The sequence below is a fragment of the Tiliqua scincoides genome, chromosome 8, assembly GCF_035046505.1.
Source record: "Tiliqua scincoides isolate rTilSci1 chromosome 8, rTilSci1.hap2, whole genome shotgun sequence".
NCBI classification, from domain to species: Eukaryota; Metazoa; Chordata; class Lepidosauria; order Squamata; family Scincidae; genus Tiliqua; species Tiliqua scincoides.
The window spans coordinates 28835379-28851306 of NC_089828.1; the positions used below are offsets into that span (position 1 = coordinate 28835379).

The window sequence follows — 15928 nt, forward strand, 5'->3', positions numbered from 1 at the left end:
ATTTATATGGGTTGACAGTATTATTGGTCTGTCTTGGTTTCGAGGGTATGAGTCTGCTGCCAGCAAGCAGTGGAGCTTTCTTCTCTAAAAGCCCAAATACTCTCATTGCAGCAATAAAAATTATATTGGGGGACGTGGGATGCTTCTTATGTTCTTGTTTTGGTAAGAGTAAATAACTTGCCCTCACTGATCAGAGACATCCTGTTCTTACACATGCCATGTGCACCAAATAAATTATAAACAAATTTTTATAGGAATACTAAGCTGGTCTGTCCTTCCGGCTTAATATTGCTTGAATGCTGATCCTGAATGACCATCCTAAATAGATGAGATAAGTGTGTGCATATATATGCATAAATACATAAGTGTCATCTGCAAACTTTCTCATTTTTTTTTGACAGGAATATAGGGCAAGCTAATGCTTTGCGCTAAATTTCTTTGTCCCCAGCGTACGTTTGGAAAATCTCCTTCACAATTGGACCGAAAACGTTATTACTGATTCTCTCGTTGGTGAGGTCTGTCTTGTTAATTAACACCTCTCAGTTTATACACCTGGTGTCTCTTTGTGTCTTGTTTGTCCCAGTAGAATTCACGTCACTTGTTGCTATTATGCAGAAGGTTTGCTTTTGCTTATGTGTAATCCAAATGTCTAGATCAATTAATTTATTCTCTGATGGATTATCAGGCAGAATCAGTATTTTGAATTGGACATACAATAGGAGCATCTTCTGTGTATGCTTGAAGTGAATGAGAGCAACACATGACGCTTACTCAGTTCCCTTTTTTTTCAATTCAATGAAGAATGTGCAAAGGGAGATGTGAATGTCTATCTTTTTTCCCCCTTCATCACGATGTGCCCATTGAATATTTTTTCTGAGCAGTTAAATGTTCATACATTTCTAAATATGTTGTCAAAAAGTCTTCACGTCAAATGTGTTTATCAGTGTCATCACTACAGAAGCAAAATGTTGTGCAGCTCCCTTCCTAATATATCAGTCCCACCACCAAGCTGCCACATGGTGTCCTGACTGGCCTGAGTTCAGGGCCAGCCCATCCATGAGACCATCTGCTATGGTCACTTGAGAGACCACAATGGCAAGGAGTGGCTACTGCCCACTTGGCTGTACCAATCGTCCTGCTCCATGGGTTTGCGAAAGAGGAAGAGAATAGAGCCGAAGCATGGAGGGGAGGACAGTGGAGAGTTAGTGTCTCTGACATTCTAGCCCACTACTCCTCTCCTCTCTTCTCCTCCACATTTCCTCTTCTGTTCCATTTTCCTCTTCTTTTTCAAATCCAGGGAGCAGGAGGTGTAGCAGAAGTGGCTGTTGCTAAGCCTCTGATTTTTGGGAAGGGGCAGAATTTGGTGCACTATCTTGGGTGCTGAGAGAGGCCTTGGACCAACCTTGTCTGATCTTAAAAAGCAACGCTGTTTTGCAACCCTGATTCAGGAACTGATGAATCCATGTTTGTTTAAAAAGTTCATACATTTGTGCTTCACAGGATTGTAGTCAATCTCTTTACAAAGCTTCAAAAAGTGCTTATTTAAAACAGAGGGTTTTGTAGCACCTTAAAGACTAACTAATTCACATAATTCTGCCTAAGTTGTCATGACTGTGGTCCACTTCTTTAGATAAACTCTCTTGCAATTCTGATCATCCCATTCCACAGATTGTTTCACAACCAGATAGTGCCCTTCAGCAAATTTTGAATAAATATATCTGAATGTACTGTATTAGAAGCCAAAGGACAGTAAATGTTTGGTAGCTAAGAGTAATCACATTGCAGTATCCTGCAATTTAGGAGCCAAAAGCACAACAGCAACCCTTGTTTGTCGGAAATGTGGCTCAGTGGGGTTTAAGGGTAGTTGTTGGAACTCTGCCACAAGGTTGGTGCCAACATACCGGTGTACAAAGCATGCATGCACAAGCCCTCCAGGTTGTGCCTCCCCCAGTTTTCTTCCCCTTCTCAAGCTTGGGTCTCACCTTATCAGGGGATTGCAGTTGCCCCCAACTTGCTTTCTGGCAGTGGCCTTGATGCTGGGAAGTATTGCTGGATCCAGCCACATTGACCACTGAAGGACAAAAGGAAAATGAAGTGCCTACCCAAGGACTTCCTCTTCCCACCCTCCCTAGCAGCCAATATGGTCAGCTTTGGTTTTCCTTATCTCTGAGGAAGGAATAATCAGGGTAATCACTAGAAAAGGACAAAGCAATTTGCCATGTTGTCATCTCTCCTGCCCTCTGGTGAATGGGCTTCTGCATTATTGCAAAGGCTTCTGAGGAAGCCCAGCTGCAAATGAAAAGGGCTAGAAATATCAGTGAGATTGAAGCTGCTAAGTTGAGTGACTTGTGGTGCTGCTGTCTGCAGGCTGCCAGGGGCTTCCTAAGAGCCCTATGGGCCCATTGGCCAGTGTCCTATTTAGCTGACCTCATGTTCAGCAGAGGCATTCATCCATGAGGCCTATTGCAGCAGTTGCCCCAAGTGGAAGATTGGCGGGGAACCTGCCTCTGTCATCCTACCCGCTCCACCACTTCTCCTTCCAGGCCTTACTTTTGAAAACAAAAATGGAGCAGAACATTGATCAATATGGGACTCTAAGAGTGTGTGTGAACATGGAAACATTGCACTCAGATACTGTATTTGCAACTGCCTAAGAAGCATGTCTTAGGGTTGACTTATTACTCGTGAGCGCCACTTAAAGTACCCAACTGTAGTGAAACGAGCAGCACAGCAAAGCTTGACAAAGCTGTTTGTAAAATGAAATATCACCTTGGATGGGAAGCCTTGGAACTCTGCCACCTGTTTATTCAATGGGCATTAGTTCAAGGCTAAAATCCAAAACAGTTCCTTGAAAAACAAATTACTGTGTGACTTGACTGCTGGAACGGCACTGGTACATTTCCCTTGGTCCGGAGAAATGTTTTAGATTTGATACTGAAAGGCTGAAACTGCCATATTTTGACCTGTATGTATTTACAGAACTATATAAAAGGAAAATTTATCTCTTTGTACTGCCACAAAAAAGATATCTTTATTAAAAATGAATTATAGCAGGCTTTGGTGTCTTTGACTTATTTTTAGCAGAGATCAGGAACTGGTGCAGATTCAGGAGTTGGATGGGAATCTTCTGAACTGAAGGGTTGTGGCCACTAATAAATGCATTTTGACCAGCTCAAGGTCTGCACTTGTCCACAATCTCCTGTCTGATGCTGCCCTGGCCAGAGATGACAAGGAAGCTCTGTGTTGGCCCAGTTCCTGTGTCTATCTTGTGGCATTAGAACTGGCCTCCTCCACCATTATGAGAAAGTTCTGAAGTAACCAGAGGTGGCTCCTTATTCCTGGTGCACTGCAGGATTTATGTTCTTGAGTTACCAAGGCCAGCTCATTCCTGAGACTCTGAGATAGTTACTTCAGCCAGTGGATTGGTGGGGGCACCAACTTCCATTCATCCTACTTCTTTGAATTCAATAAGACAGACAATGAAGCATGGAAGAGAGAAGAGTAGTGGGCTAGAGCATCTGGTGATTCTTTTTCACCTCCACACTTCCTCCATTCTGTTCCCCTCTGCGTTTCTAATCCAAGGAGTGAGAGAAGATGAGGTTAGATCTCTGCCAGGTAAGGCTTTTCAGAACTTCCACACCAGCTTGGCAAAAACTGGATGAGTGCCACAGCTTTGCAGTTCAGCTTACAAATAAGGCAAGTGAGCTGGATCTGTGGGGAGCTGAATCTGTAAACCTCCTCAGATTTACATTCAGTTCTCTTTATAAGTCTCTTTATATGATAGGTTCTCTTTACCTATCTGTGAGAGGCAGAATTGCCACTTAGCTCTTGTTATTGGCAACACTGTTCTCATTATCTGATAATACAGTCTGGATTGGGTCAATTTTCTGCATCAAACGGACATTGGTATTGGCCTGTGGAGAATTATCGGACACATATGTGTCCACTTCCATAATTGCCCCACCATCTTGGGGACTCCAGCTGAACCTTCACAACCCTGACAATGATGAGAGGCTGATGATGACAAGGCTACCTGAGGGTTCCTCTGGTGCAGGAACAAGCCAAGAGAAGGAGCCAAGAGATAGGTGGAGGAGAACAGGTGAAGCAACCTCTACACACTGCTGATCTCTGAGGCCTCATTGCTGGACCGGCAACTTTCAACAAATCGAGGGAATAGCCAGTACAGAGAAACCGCCATTAGCTTCGTGACAACTGTCAGTGCATTCTTGGATATCCAGTGCAGAGGAAGAAGCATCAGATGTTGGAGATGTGGATGAGTCCTCCCTATCACCCACAGACTTAAACTTAAAATTCAGGTTTATGAAGTTCATAGAGTGCATGGTGAAAAGAGCCCCTGACAACCTAAGCCCATTTTCCCCATAGGCTCAATGATTCAATATCCACTAATTCGGCATCCACTAGGTCAGGGGTGTCAAACACAAGGCCCAGGGGCCAGATACAGCCCATGGAAGCTTTTTATCCAGCCCTCAGTCTCTCAGCTTCTGAGCAGTGCTGGGGTGTTACGGCTGAAAATGCAGCCCAAATGGGAGAGTTATGGGCTCTCCCATAACTTGAAATATGATTAAGCTTTGTGTGTTTTCTCTTCTGTCATTTGCAGCTAATGAGTTCCTAAGTGAGAAAAAGTGCTTGTTTTTGGTTTTGATCCATTTAATGACATCACTTTCTGCCTAATGACATCACTTCCGGCCCTCAGCAGGAGTCATGAATGCTATTTGGTCCACTGTAGGAAATGAGTTTGACACCTCTGCACTAGGTCTTCCGGGAAACTAACTCTAACGGATAAGGTGAACTGACTGCACTTTCCCCACATCGGGGTTTGTTATTTTAGTTTAGGGTAATTATATTCAAATTTCTTGAGACGGTTCTTACAATACAAGGGGAGGCCAAAAAGTTCTTACTCTGGGTCTGGATGAAAAGGGAGGTGCTGCAAACTTGGTGCTCTTTCCAACAGGGGCTTGCAGTGGGTGGGGAGGCAGGTGAGGCAGAGCCTCCCCACCGGAGTCCTTCGAAAAGCAGTGCCGCTACCGTGTGAGGTGCCCAAGTCCTCTCAACCCACGTGCAGAGCGTGTGGGTTGTGAGGACTTGGGCACCTCACACGGCAGTGGTGCTGCTTTTCGAAGGACTCCGGTGGGGAGGCTCTGCCTCAACTGCCTCCCCACCCATTGCATGTCCAACACCTCACACAGTGGTGGCACTTTTTGAAGGACTCCAGTGGGGAGGCTCTGCCTCACCTGCCTCCCCACCCAGTCCACGTACCTGAGTACTCACACAGTGGCTGCACTGCTTTTTGAAGGACCCAGTGAGGAGGCTCTGCCTCACTTGCCTCCCCACCCACTGCACGCCCCTGCTTTCCACCTGTAACATGCTGGAGGGACCAAAACTGGTTCAGGTGCATCCCTGAGAGGGGAAGCCTCCCCAGAGGCTGCCTCCCTGCCCTGAGCGCTGCAGGCGCTTTGCAGCACTCCGACAGACAGAGGGCGCTGCTCCCCAGTCTCGCTCTCCTGGAGGGGACGCTCTAGGAGACAGGAAAGGCAGCGAGATGGGACTTCCGGTCTAGACCTCGCTTGGGCCTTCCTTTCGTCTTCCTTCGCTTGTGGCTGGCCGTCCCCAGGCGAGGAGATGCGCGTGGAGAAGTGCTACTTCTGCTCCGGCCCGGTCTACCCGGGCCACGGCATGCTCTTCGTGCGCAACGACTGCAAGGTCGGGGGGGGGGGCGAACGTGGGCTGGGCTGGGCTGGGCTGGACTGGGGGGAGCTTTCCCTCCCGTCTCTGGCGAAGCTGCTTGGCAGGCAGGAGCCAAGCCGGTGAAGCTCTTCCTTGGCTTCCCCTCCTTGTGCCTTTCCGTCTGGCTGCTTCACAGAGCACACAGAACAAGAGGTCTCTTTGCCCAGGGTGTCATTAGCCTGTGGAACTCCCTGCCACATGATGTGGGGATGGCATCTGGCCTAGGTGCCATCACACACACCAGCACTAGGGGGCATCTACTGAGCGTTGGGAGAGTGTGGACAGACAAAAGAATATATTCCTTCACCCAGCATGTGATTGGTCTTTGGAACTCCCTGCCACAGGATGTGTGGATGGCACCTGGCCTGAGTGCCGTCACACACAACGCCAGCACCAGGGGGCATCCACTGAGCATTGGGAGAGTGTGATTGGTCTGTGGAACTCCCTGCCACGGGATGTTTGACGGATAGACCAGATAAGGGTGTGTTCTTTTTGCCTCTCAGATAAGGGGGTTGCTTTTTTTCCTCTCACACCACACCAGAACCATGTGACATATACTAAATTTGAGTGTTGGGAGAGTTAGGACAGACGAAAGAAAATATGTACTTGCCCAGTGTGTGATTGGTCTGTGGAACTCCCTGCCAAGGGATGTGTGACAGATAGAGCGTTATAAGGGGGTGTTCTTTTCCCTCTCGCACCACACCAGAATCATGTGACATCCACTAAAATTGAGTGTTGGGAGAGTTCGGACAGACAAAAGAAAACATGTATTTATCCAGCATGTGATTGGTCTGTGGAACTCCCTGCCACAGGATGTGGTGATGGATAGAGTGGATAGGGGGATGTTCTTTTCCCCCTCACACAGCACCAGAACGAGGGGACACCCATTAAAATTGAGCATTGGGAGAGTTCGCACAGACAAAAGAAAATACTGTATGTATTTACCCAGCGTGTGATTTGTCTGTGGAACTCCTTGCCACAGGATGTGGTGATGGCATCTGGCCTGGATGCCTTTAAAAGGGAACTGGGCAGATTTATGGAGAAAAAGTCCATCATAGGTTACAAGCCATGATGGGTATGTGCAACCTCCTGGTTTTAGAAGAAGGGTGTCTCAGAATGCAAGGGTGGGCACCAGAATGCAGGTCTCTTGTTGCCTTGTGTGCTCCCTGAGACATCTGGTAGGCCACTGTGAGATTCAGGAAGCTGAACTAGATGGGCCTTGGCCTGATCCAGCGGGACTGTTCTTGTGGTCTGCTCGGTCTCCACCTGGATCTCTGGCTGCCAGACTCCTACCGAAGGCTCGAGAGCAGGACCAGTGAAAAACACCCCAGGATAGCAGGAAATTTCCACGTTTTTATGCCCCCCCCCCCCGACAGGCAGATTCATGCTCAGGGCTGGATAGCTGTCCCATGGGACTCTTGTATTTTCTTATCATTTGAGGCAAGATGGGATGTGTGGCCAAAAAGTGCCTCTTCCCACCTACTACATAGTAGGAAAACCAAGTTTTGCCTTGTAAGAGTAGGTAGTGTCTCAGCTGCAATGGAGCAGGTATGTAATCTGGATTACTGGTCAATCAAATCAAAAACTCAGTATGGGGTGGGATGATCATTCACTCCACAGGAAGGACTCAGGGTTCCCCACTGCTGCCACCCAAAGAAAATGTAACATGCATTTCATTCTATCTGGGAACCGTACAGTATTGTATTGACTCAGAAAAATGATTGATCACAGTTTACAAATAATTATTTCTGTTTCTTCAAGTTTCCTTGTGCAGGAAGTATTTTCCTAAAAACTAGAGAAATTATCTGGTTCCTTTGACGTGCCAGGCTAGTCTTACCAGACTAGTCTCTCTTTCTCTCTATTCTGGGAGATGGAGCAGGCATTTGGTGGTACCCATAGGATTGTCCTTTGTGGATCAGATAGAGCATTCCAGCCTCTAAAGCTGTTGCATTGGCTCTATTGCCTTGCAGGTGTTTCGGTTCTGCAAATCAAAATGCCACAAAAACTTCAAAAAGAAGAGAAATCCCAGGAAGGTCAGATGGACAAAAGCTTTCCGGAAAGCATCTGGAAAAGAATTAACAGTGGTAAGTGTGCTCTTTAGGGGTGCAATGTAGTGCACCATGGAGCTTAATGCTATTTTAAAAGAGGGACTTTTTTTTTTTTTTGCGTGGATGTTATTTCTGTCTAGAATCCAGTGTGTTGGATGCATGAAGTGTACAGTTCTCTTTTTTTGGCAGGTATGGGTGTAATGGATATGGAGAAGAGAAAAGAGAAAATGTGAGCAGTGAGGGGAAGGGCCATAGCTCAGTGGTAGAGTAGCTGCTTTGCATGCAGAAACTCCCAGGTTCAGTCTCTGGCAACATCTCTAGGGAGGGGTAGGAGACCTTCCTACCTTAAAACCCTAAAGAGTGACCAGCACTCAGTTACATGATACTGAGCTAAGTGGACCAATGGCCTGACTTGATATAAAGCGGCTTCCTACATTTTTATATAGGAAGCTGTACATTGTGGTTGCAGCTTCCCACTGTACATACAGTAATCACATCCCTTTGTGGTGACATCATTACCTTGGTCAGCTTATTCTAGAAGTGTGGAATAAACATACTACTATTAATAATAATAATTAATAATCACATTGTGTGTTTCTAGGGGCTCATTGTTGAGGTGGGTTTCATAGGTGGATGATGGGACGGTGTCCATTATTCACTATTGGAGGAAGAAAGTTCATTTTCTGATCCCGGTTTGTAGTGCTGACCAACTGGAACTTCTTTTATTGGACATGCCTGCTTTCTCTTGACTAATATGCAAAGTTGACAAATCCTTAGGAGACCTGCTGAGTTCTGCCATATTAATTCCTCTGCTTTTATCTACTCAGGATAATTCATTTGAATTTGAGAAACGGAGAAATGAACCTGTGAAATACCAGCGAGAGCTTTGGAATAAAACAGGTATGTTCATAGATGGCGAGAATTTCTAAACAACTTGACACTTGCATATGTAACGCTTCTCTTCTTGTTACAACTTGGCAGTTAGCAGGATGTTACATGTAAAGGTGCCTGTGATTTTTGCATCAGCATTTTCAAATGGTGTGCGGTGGAGTCCTGTACTCTGGAAACAAAGTAATTTTTTTTTTGTTTAGCGAAGTCTGCCTGTAACCTAGTGGCGCACATTGGGCTTTTTCTTTTCTTTTCTGAAAGAGGCAGCTTTTCTGTACCTGCATGTCAGTCTGCATTTTTAACTTTTCTAAGCAGGGGTTTTGTTCAATAGCTAATGTGAATTTCTTTACCAACCCTGATCCATTTAAGGATGGAAAAACAAAGAATAGCAAATATATATTGATACTGTGGCTGTTAGTTACAGTTTATAAAAAATATTTTAGCAAGACAGATCTCGCAGGAAGTCTTCCATTTGCTTGCATCCTTCACTACTGCCTAACAAGCTCTAGACACACATTCTTTGTATGTTCAGTATCCACACATGTGTGGCAACGTCCTGGTGGCCAGTTTCAGTGCAACCCATGCTCATTCATTAGAATGCCTGTAGAGAGCCCCTGTCTATATGACTGAGTGTCCAGATGGTTCTCTCCCAAGGAATTGGAAACCCTGGTTTTTCAATGGTTCCAAATGTAGAGGTCTGTACAGATGTCTTAATGATTTTACATAGGTGGGGTGGAGCATCCCCCTCTGATTTATTTCCTACCCTTCCTTAGAGGTAGAGTTCCTTAAACTCCAGGTGGCATATATGGGTTGTTGGCATCCTTCAGTCTCGGAAGACTATGGTATCGCGCTCTGAATGGTGGTTCTGGAACAGAGTGTCCTCTCTAGTGCGCGAAGCCTGGGTAAAGTAGATATGGAGGATAGACTGTTTCCCATGCAGCAAATCCGCCCTCTCCACGTCGCTGAAATGGTCCAGTGGAAAGGCAGAGGCCAATACTGTTGGTTCCAGCAGCGTTGCAGGAGTTGCCAGAACGTGACTGTTCAGCCATGAAATGCCTCGGGGATTCCAGCTCTGGATTTTGCCTCGAGGTTGACTCCTGAAGCCTTTTCCATAACTGGATGTAGCCACAAGGCAGTGGAGGTTTGGGATCAGAGTTTTCCTTCTCTCAGATGAGCTCCCTTCCCAGGCTAACGAGTCCCATCTACCCAGTGGCTGTTTAGTTGCCTCTTACGACAAGTACAGGCAAACTGAGGGCCTATTCTTATCCCCAGCCCCCAGGGGAAATATATTGGTTATGCTTCCTTTTATCTGGACAACAGTCCTTTGAGGGAGGGTAGGCTAAGTGATAGTGACTAGTCTTAGGCCACATTATGCCTGAGTGGGGATTTGAATCCAAGGCTTGTAGTTCAGTGCTGTAACCATTATACCACACTGGCTGTATTGCCATTGGAATGCTGCAAACTCAACCCATCCTGCCATGTGCAGATTTGACTATCAAAATAATAGTGCATTTCAGCTTTTGAGCTTCACATACTTTTTCAGTAATCTGTACAATAGCCCTTCAAGGTGGTTTTCCTTATTATTCCCATGTGGCAGGTGGGGAAGAGGGCCAAGAGTGGTTTTTCTAAAGCTGCCTCATCAGCTCTGAACCACTGGCTTCCCAGCTTATACTACAGCCACTTTTTAATGTAGAATTTACAGTACTCTTTTAAACTCCAGGGACCATGATGCGAGTGCAGCTCAAAACAAGTGTTGATAATTCTGCAGCTAACTCCTAATGTTGTTAACCCATCTTTGTTTTCCAGTGGATGCAATGAAGAGAGTAGAAGAAGTCAAACAAAAGCGGCAAGCCAAATTCATCATGAACAGGTACGTGGGCATTTTTTTCCCTTGGGGTTTCGACTGGGAAGAGCTTTTAGTTCTAATTTTGTGTTCTGGGGGGCAAATGCAATGAAAAGCACTGGCAGATTAAATGTGAGGTGGACTTTGCAGGTTGTTATTGTCTCCAGTCCCCAGGGTCCAGGTGCTCTTTGCTGTGTTCCTTTGTCAAGAATGGTTTTCTTGCAATTTCCATCCACTTAGGTAGTAGCCTCACAGGCAAAGAAATACATGCTCTGCTAATGCACATTTACAGTCTGCTCTTGCTCCTGTGTCCTGTTTGCATGTGATTTTTGGAATAAGTGTGTTTCTTTTCTTGTCCCACACCCCTAGGTTAAAGAAGGGCAAAGAGCTGCAGAAGGCCCAAGACATCAAGGAGGTCAAGCAGAACATCCACCTCATCCGGGCTCCACATGCAGGTGAGGCTGGAGGTGGGGTAGGATGGAGCTGAGGGGGCAGGATAACTTTGAACATCAGGATTTCTAAAAAGCCCTTTGAAGTAAAACCAGTTAGCAAGACTTGTGAATGCTGCTGGTAAGCCACATGTTGCTTTCCAGGCTTTGGTCTCAGTTCACTAGCAAATAAGTCTGATCAATTTTGACTAATAAAGTTTGTGGAGGTGGAGTTGCCTTTAGATTCCCTTGAGCATACTTAGGGGAGTTCTTGCTTGACAATAATGTGAGAAATGACGTAGCCAAGTAGAATGGCTTAGGAACAACCTTTGGAACAACCAGGTTGCAGAGCTGCCCTCCATCACTTGCTTCTCTTCACTGTTCCATTGATGTCCTCTTCTCATGGTTTTAGTGACCAGTGAGCATAAGAATGGTTCTGCAGGATTAGACCAAAGGTCCATTTAGTTCTACTTCTGATGGTGGCTAACCAGATACCTCCAATAGTATTGAGCTGCTATATACTTCCTCTGAACATGGAGGTTCCATCTCACCATGATGCTTAATAACCATTGATGAGATGATGAATTTGTCTTATCCCCTTGAAAAGCCAACTAAGCTTTATGGCTTAGCAGCACACCTTACTCCATGTTAATTGTGTGTTATGTGATCGAGACTCCCTGTTGTCTGTTGTGAATCTGCAGCCCAACAGTTTCATTGGTTGATCTGAAGTTCTGAAACAGTGAAAGTGGAATAACGTTGTATCAACTTTTACCATGTCCCTTCTTGTTCACCTCTTTTCTCATTTAAAAATCCCCAGACACGTTAGCCATTCGCTGTAGGGCAGGTACTATGCAACCCCCTGTTTTGGTTGCTGTTTTCTGAACTTTCCTAGCTCTAGTGTGGTGTGTGTGGGCTTGAGAATCGGCAACCAGAACTTTGCATAGAATTTCAAGTATGGCCGTACTATAGATTTATATAAAGGCATTAAGGTAATGATGGTTTTGTTTTCAATGACTTTCCTAATAAATCTCTAGCAAGTCAATAAGAGAGAACTCTAAAATGAACTGGCTTAGGAAAAATTTATGTTCAAAGACACTTGCAGTGCAATCTTACACATTTACCAGAAATTTACTCACCGTGTTCTATGGGGCTTCCTTCCAGGTACATGGGCAGTGGATTGCAGCCTTGGGCTACAATCTTCTGCATACTTACTCAGGAGTAAGCTCCACCAAAACTGAGTGTGGATAGGACTGTGCAAGAGAGACAGCGCAATATGAGTGCAAATACAAATGCTAGCTTCCTGGAAGCTTAGTGTTTTTAGGCATAGTCATGGGCATGCAGTGTCATTGGCATATCAAAAACCTGATTCCATAGGGATTACCAAATGGGACACTATTTTGTCTGGATAAAAAAAATCATTTATCTATGAGAAAAGGTATCTCGAAAGAAACACATCTACAGATGCAGAATCCTAAAAGGTCATCTTGTGGGGGAACAATAATACCCAACTCTGATAGTGACACTGAAATACAGGGAGGTTCCTGTAGGCAATGCAAGAAATGTCCCCATAGGGACAGCTTCAGTTGCTCAGGCAAATGCAAATATGAATCCGTTGTGACAAAGACAAAAGGTGCAGATTTCATAAAGGAATGGTCTGTGCCTTGAAACGACATTGAGCCAACAAGAGGGGACAGTGTTGGTTACCTCTTGATGAAATCGTAAGTGGTACTAGGGTCTGATGGAGGTCAGTACATTGACAAACTGCATAGTGGTGGTTGCGGGGAAGCACAGGGGAAGGCCACTTCATGTCCTGCTTGGGAGCTTCCCGGGGGCACCTGACTGTCTGGCTGCTGTTGGAAACTGCATGCTGGCTGAATGGGCCTTTTTAAAAAATCTGATTCAGCAAGGCAAGCTACTTGGCTGCTAAACCAAATAACTGGTTGTGTTGCAGAAATCTGTTTCTTCAGGGAGTGTGTACAGGAGACATAGTGCATGGATCAGACTTGAGAATGACTGGCACTTTCTGTCAGTGTGGAAAGCAGGAAATATCCAAAATATTTCATACACTCCTTGAATTCTGATGGGGAACCTGCTTTTTGCTTTCCATCAAAGTTGGTGAACTGAAAAGGCAACCTTTTAATTTCTTTTTCAGGCAAGGCCAAGCAGCTGGAAGAGAAGATGGTCCAGAAGTTACAGGAGGCTGTGGAAATGGAAGATGTTTCCTAGAATGCTTCTCTCTGTGTATTGAGACCCATCCAAGCATGATGTTTCATTCATGTGTAGTAAAAGGAATGATGGCACTTTTGTCCATGCCAGGCTCTGTCTCTGGCACTGCAGCCCCTTCCAGGGCAGTTGTTGAAGCTGCCCTACAAATCATCCATTCGGATTGGCTCTTAATTGCAAGAAAGCATGGTAGTGAAATACCCGCGATGGGGATGGCGCATTTTATACAAGACCTTTATGTAACTCTGTTATTTAAACCCAGTGAGATCAACAGTGTCACAAATAAAGCATGTGGTTGCAGATGTTTGGGTGCCTGGAGTTGAAATGCCTTTTGGGACCATTGAATAAGTCAAGAGATGGTTTGAGAGGAAATGCCTGGTATGTGTTGTCTTGGGACTCTTAAAACTCAGCATACAATCTTATGATGTTTTTTCTTGTAAAAAAAGGAAACTTGCAATGGAGGTCACAATTCACACCCACCTACTCTGTGGAGCTCTGATATAGCCATCAAATGGGCATGAGTCACACAGTCTTGCTTCGATGCAGGAGCTTCCCTGTAGATGGTGCCCAGTGCCTGTGGCAGCTTTGCATTGAGGTTTTCAATTCATAATTAAGATTTCATGCTTAGACCAGCCTGGTTTCTTGTAGGAAATTACCCCCCTGCGGATTTGTGTGTTCATGCGCGCCGTATGTTTAGTGACGGCAGCTGCTAAACACAGTGACTATTGGACATTAATGTAATTTGAACCACTCAGCCAGGTGGATTGGAATATGCACCCACTTGCAAGCGGTGGTGCAGATTTTGAAATGGCCCTGTGTACTAGCAAGGCATGGAAGGCTTCAGAAGGAACATAAGCCCTTGTTTCTGTTCCATCAACACATTTCATTTTTAATGGCCTGTAGTTGCCACTCCATCTTGTACCTTCAGTCCCCAAGGTTCAGCTCCAGCACCTTCAGTTTGATATCAGCCGCTGCTTAAGCATTTTTCATTCTGATCACCCATAACCTGGCTGTCATATTAACAGATGCTGCTCCAATGAATTGGCTTTAAAAAAAAAAAATTCAGTTCACTTGGCTTATGCTGACTTGGTAAGCTGCCGTTTCTGGTAATAGGATGTCTGTTGTATACTTTTTAAATAGACTTGGCACTCTTATGTGGCCTTCATAGATCACGCAAGTAAAACACCTTTGCATATGTCAAATTTTGTTAGTTTGGGGAGGGAGGGAAACTGGGGAATGAGTTTGAAGCCCCTGTGTGTATCGGCCAATGCGTGGTCGAGGTTTTCAACATGCTGTATGGTGTCCTCTTCCAAAATCACAGAGCAGTCTTACATTCCCCCACCCTTTGAAACCAGCTGCAGCTGTTGTGCGGCAGGCAGAAGCAGCTTAGCATTTTTTTGTGCTGCCAGAGCACTTGAACATAAGAACAGCCCCACTGGATCAGGCCATAGGCCCATCTAGTCCAGCTTCCTGTATCTCACAGCGGCCCACCAAATGCCCCAGGGAGCACACCAGATAACAAGAGACCTCATCCTGGTGCCCTCCCTTGCATTCTGACATAACCCATTTCTAAAATCAGGAGGTTGCGCATACACATCATGGCTTGTACCCCATAATGGATTTTTCCTCCAGAAACTTTTCCAATCCCCTTTTAAAGGCATCTAGGCTAGACGCCAGCACCACATCCTGTGGCAAGGAGTTCCACAGACTGACCACACACTGAGTAAAGAAATATTTTCTTTTGTCTGTCCTAACCTGCCCAACACTCAATTTTAGTGGATGTCCCCTGGTTCTGGTATTATGTGAGAGTGTAAAGAGCATCTCCCTATCCACTCTGTCCATCCCCTGCATAATTTTGTATGTCTCAATCATGTCCCCCCTCAGGCGTCTCTTTTCTAGGCTGAAGAGGCCCAAACGCCATAGCCTTTCCTCATAAGGAAGGTGCCCCAGCCCCATAATCATCTTAGTCGCTCTCTTTTGCACCTTTTCCATTTCCACTATGTCTTTTTTGAGATGCGGCGACCAGAACTGGACACAATACTCCAGGTGTGGCCTTACCATAGATTTGTACAACGGCATTATAATATTAGCCGTTTTGTTCTCAATACCCTTCCTAATGATCCCAAGCATAGAATTGACCTTCTTCACTGCCGCCGCACATTGTGTCGACACTTTCATCGACCTGTCCACCACCACCCCAAGATCTCTCTCCTGATCTGTCACAGACAGCTCAGAACCCATCAGCCTATATCTAAAGTTTTGATTTTTTGCCCCAATGTGCATGACTTTACACTTACTGACACTGAAGCGCATCTGCCATTTTGCTGCCCATTCTGGAGAGATCCTTCTGGAGCTCCTCACAATCACTTCTGGTCTTCACCACTCGGAAAAGTTTGGTGTCGTCTGCAAACTTAGCCACTTCACTGCTCAACCCTGTCTCCAGGTCATTTATGAAGAGGTTGAAAAGCACCGGTCCCAGGACAGATCCTTGGGGCACACCGCTTTTCACCTCTCTCCATTGTGAAAATTGCCCACTGACACCCACTCTCTGCCTCCTGGCCTCCAACCAGTTCTCAATCCACGAGAGGACCTGTCCTCTAATTCCCTGACTGTGGAGTTTTTTCAGTAGCCTTTGGTGAGGGACCGTGTCAAACGCCTTCTGAAAGTCCAGATATATAATGTCCACGGGTTCTCCCAAATCCACATGCCTATTGACCTTTTCAAAGAATTCTATAAGGTTTGTGAGGCAAGCC

General features: G+C 45.5%; 1 protein-coding gene across 1 annotated transcript; it reads left to right on the forward strand.

Moving 5' to 3' along the window:
- The first annotated feature begins 5559 nt into the window (after positions 1–5559).
- On the forward strand, positions 5560–13479 carry RSL24D1 (ribosomal L24 domain containing 1). Its single transcript, XM_066635967.1, has 6 exons — positions 5560–5721; positions 7716–7829; positions 8621–8693; positions 10488–10551; positions 10894–10979; positions 13105–13479. Exons 1-6 carry the CDS (start codon positions 5641–5643, stop codon positions 13176–13178), a joined length of 492 nt encoding a protein of 163 aa, XP_066492064.1. The 5' UTR covers positions 5560–5640; the 3' UTR covers positions 13179–13479.
- The last annotated feature ends 2449 nt before the right edge of the window (positions 13480–15928 follow it).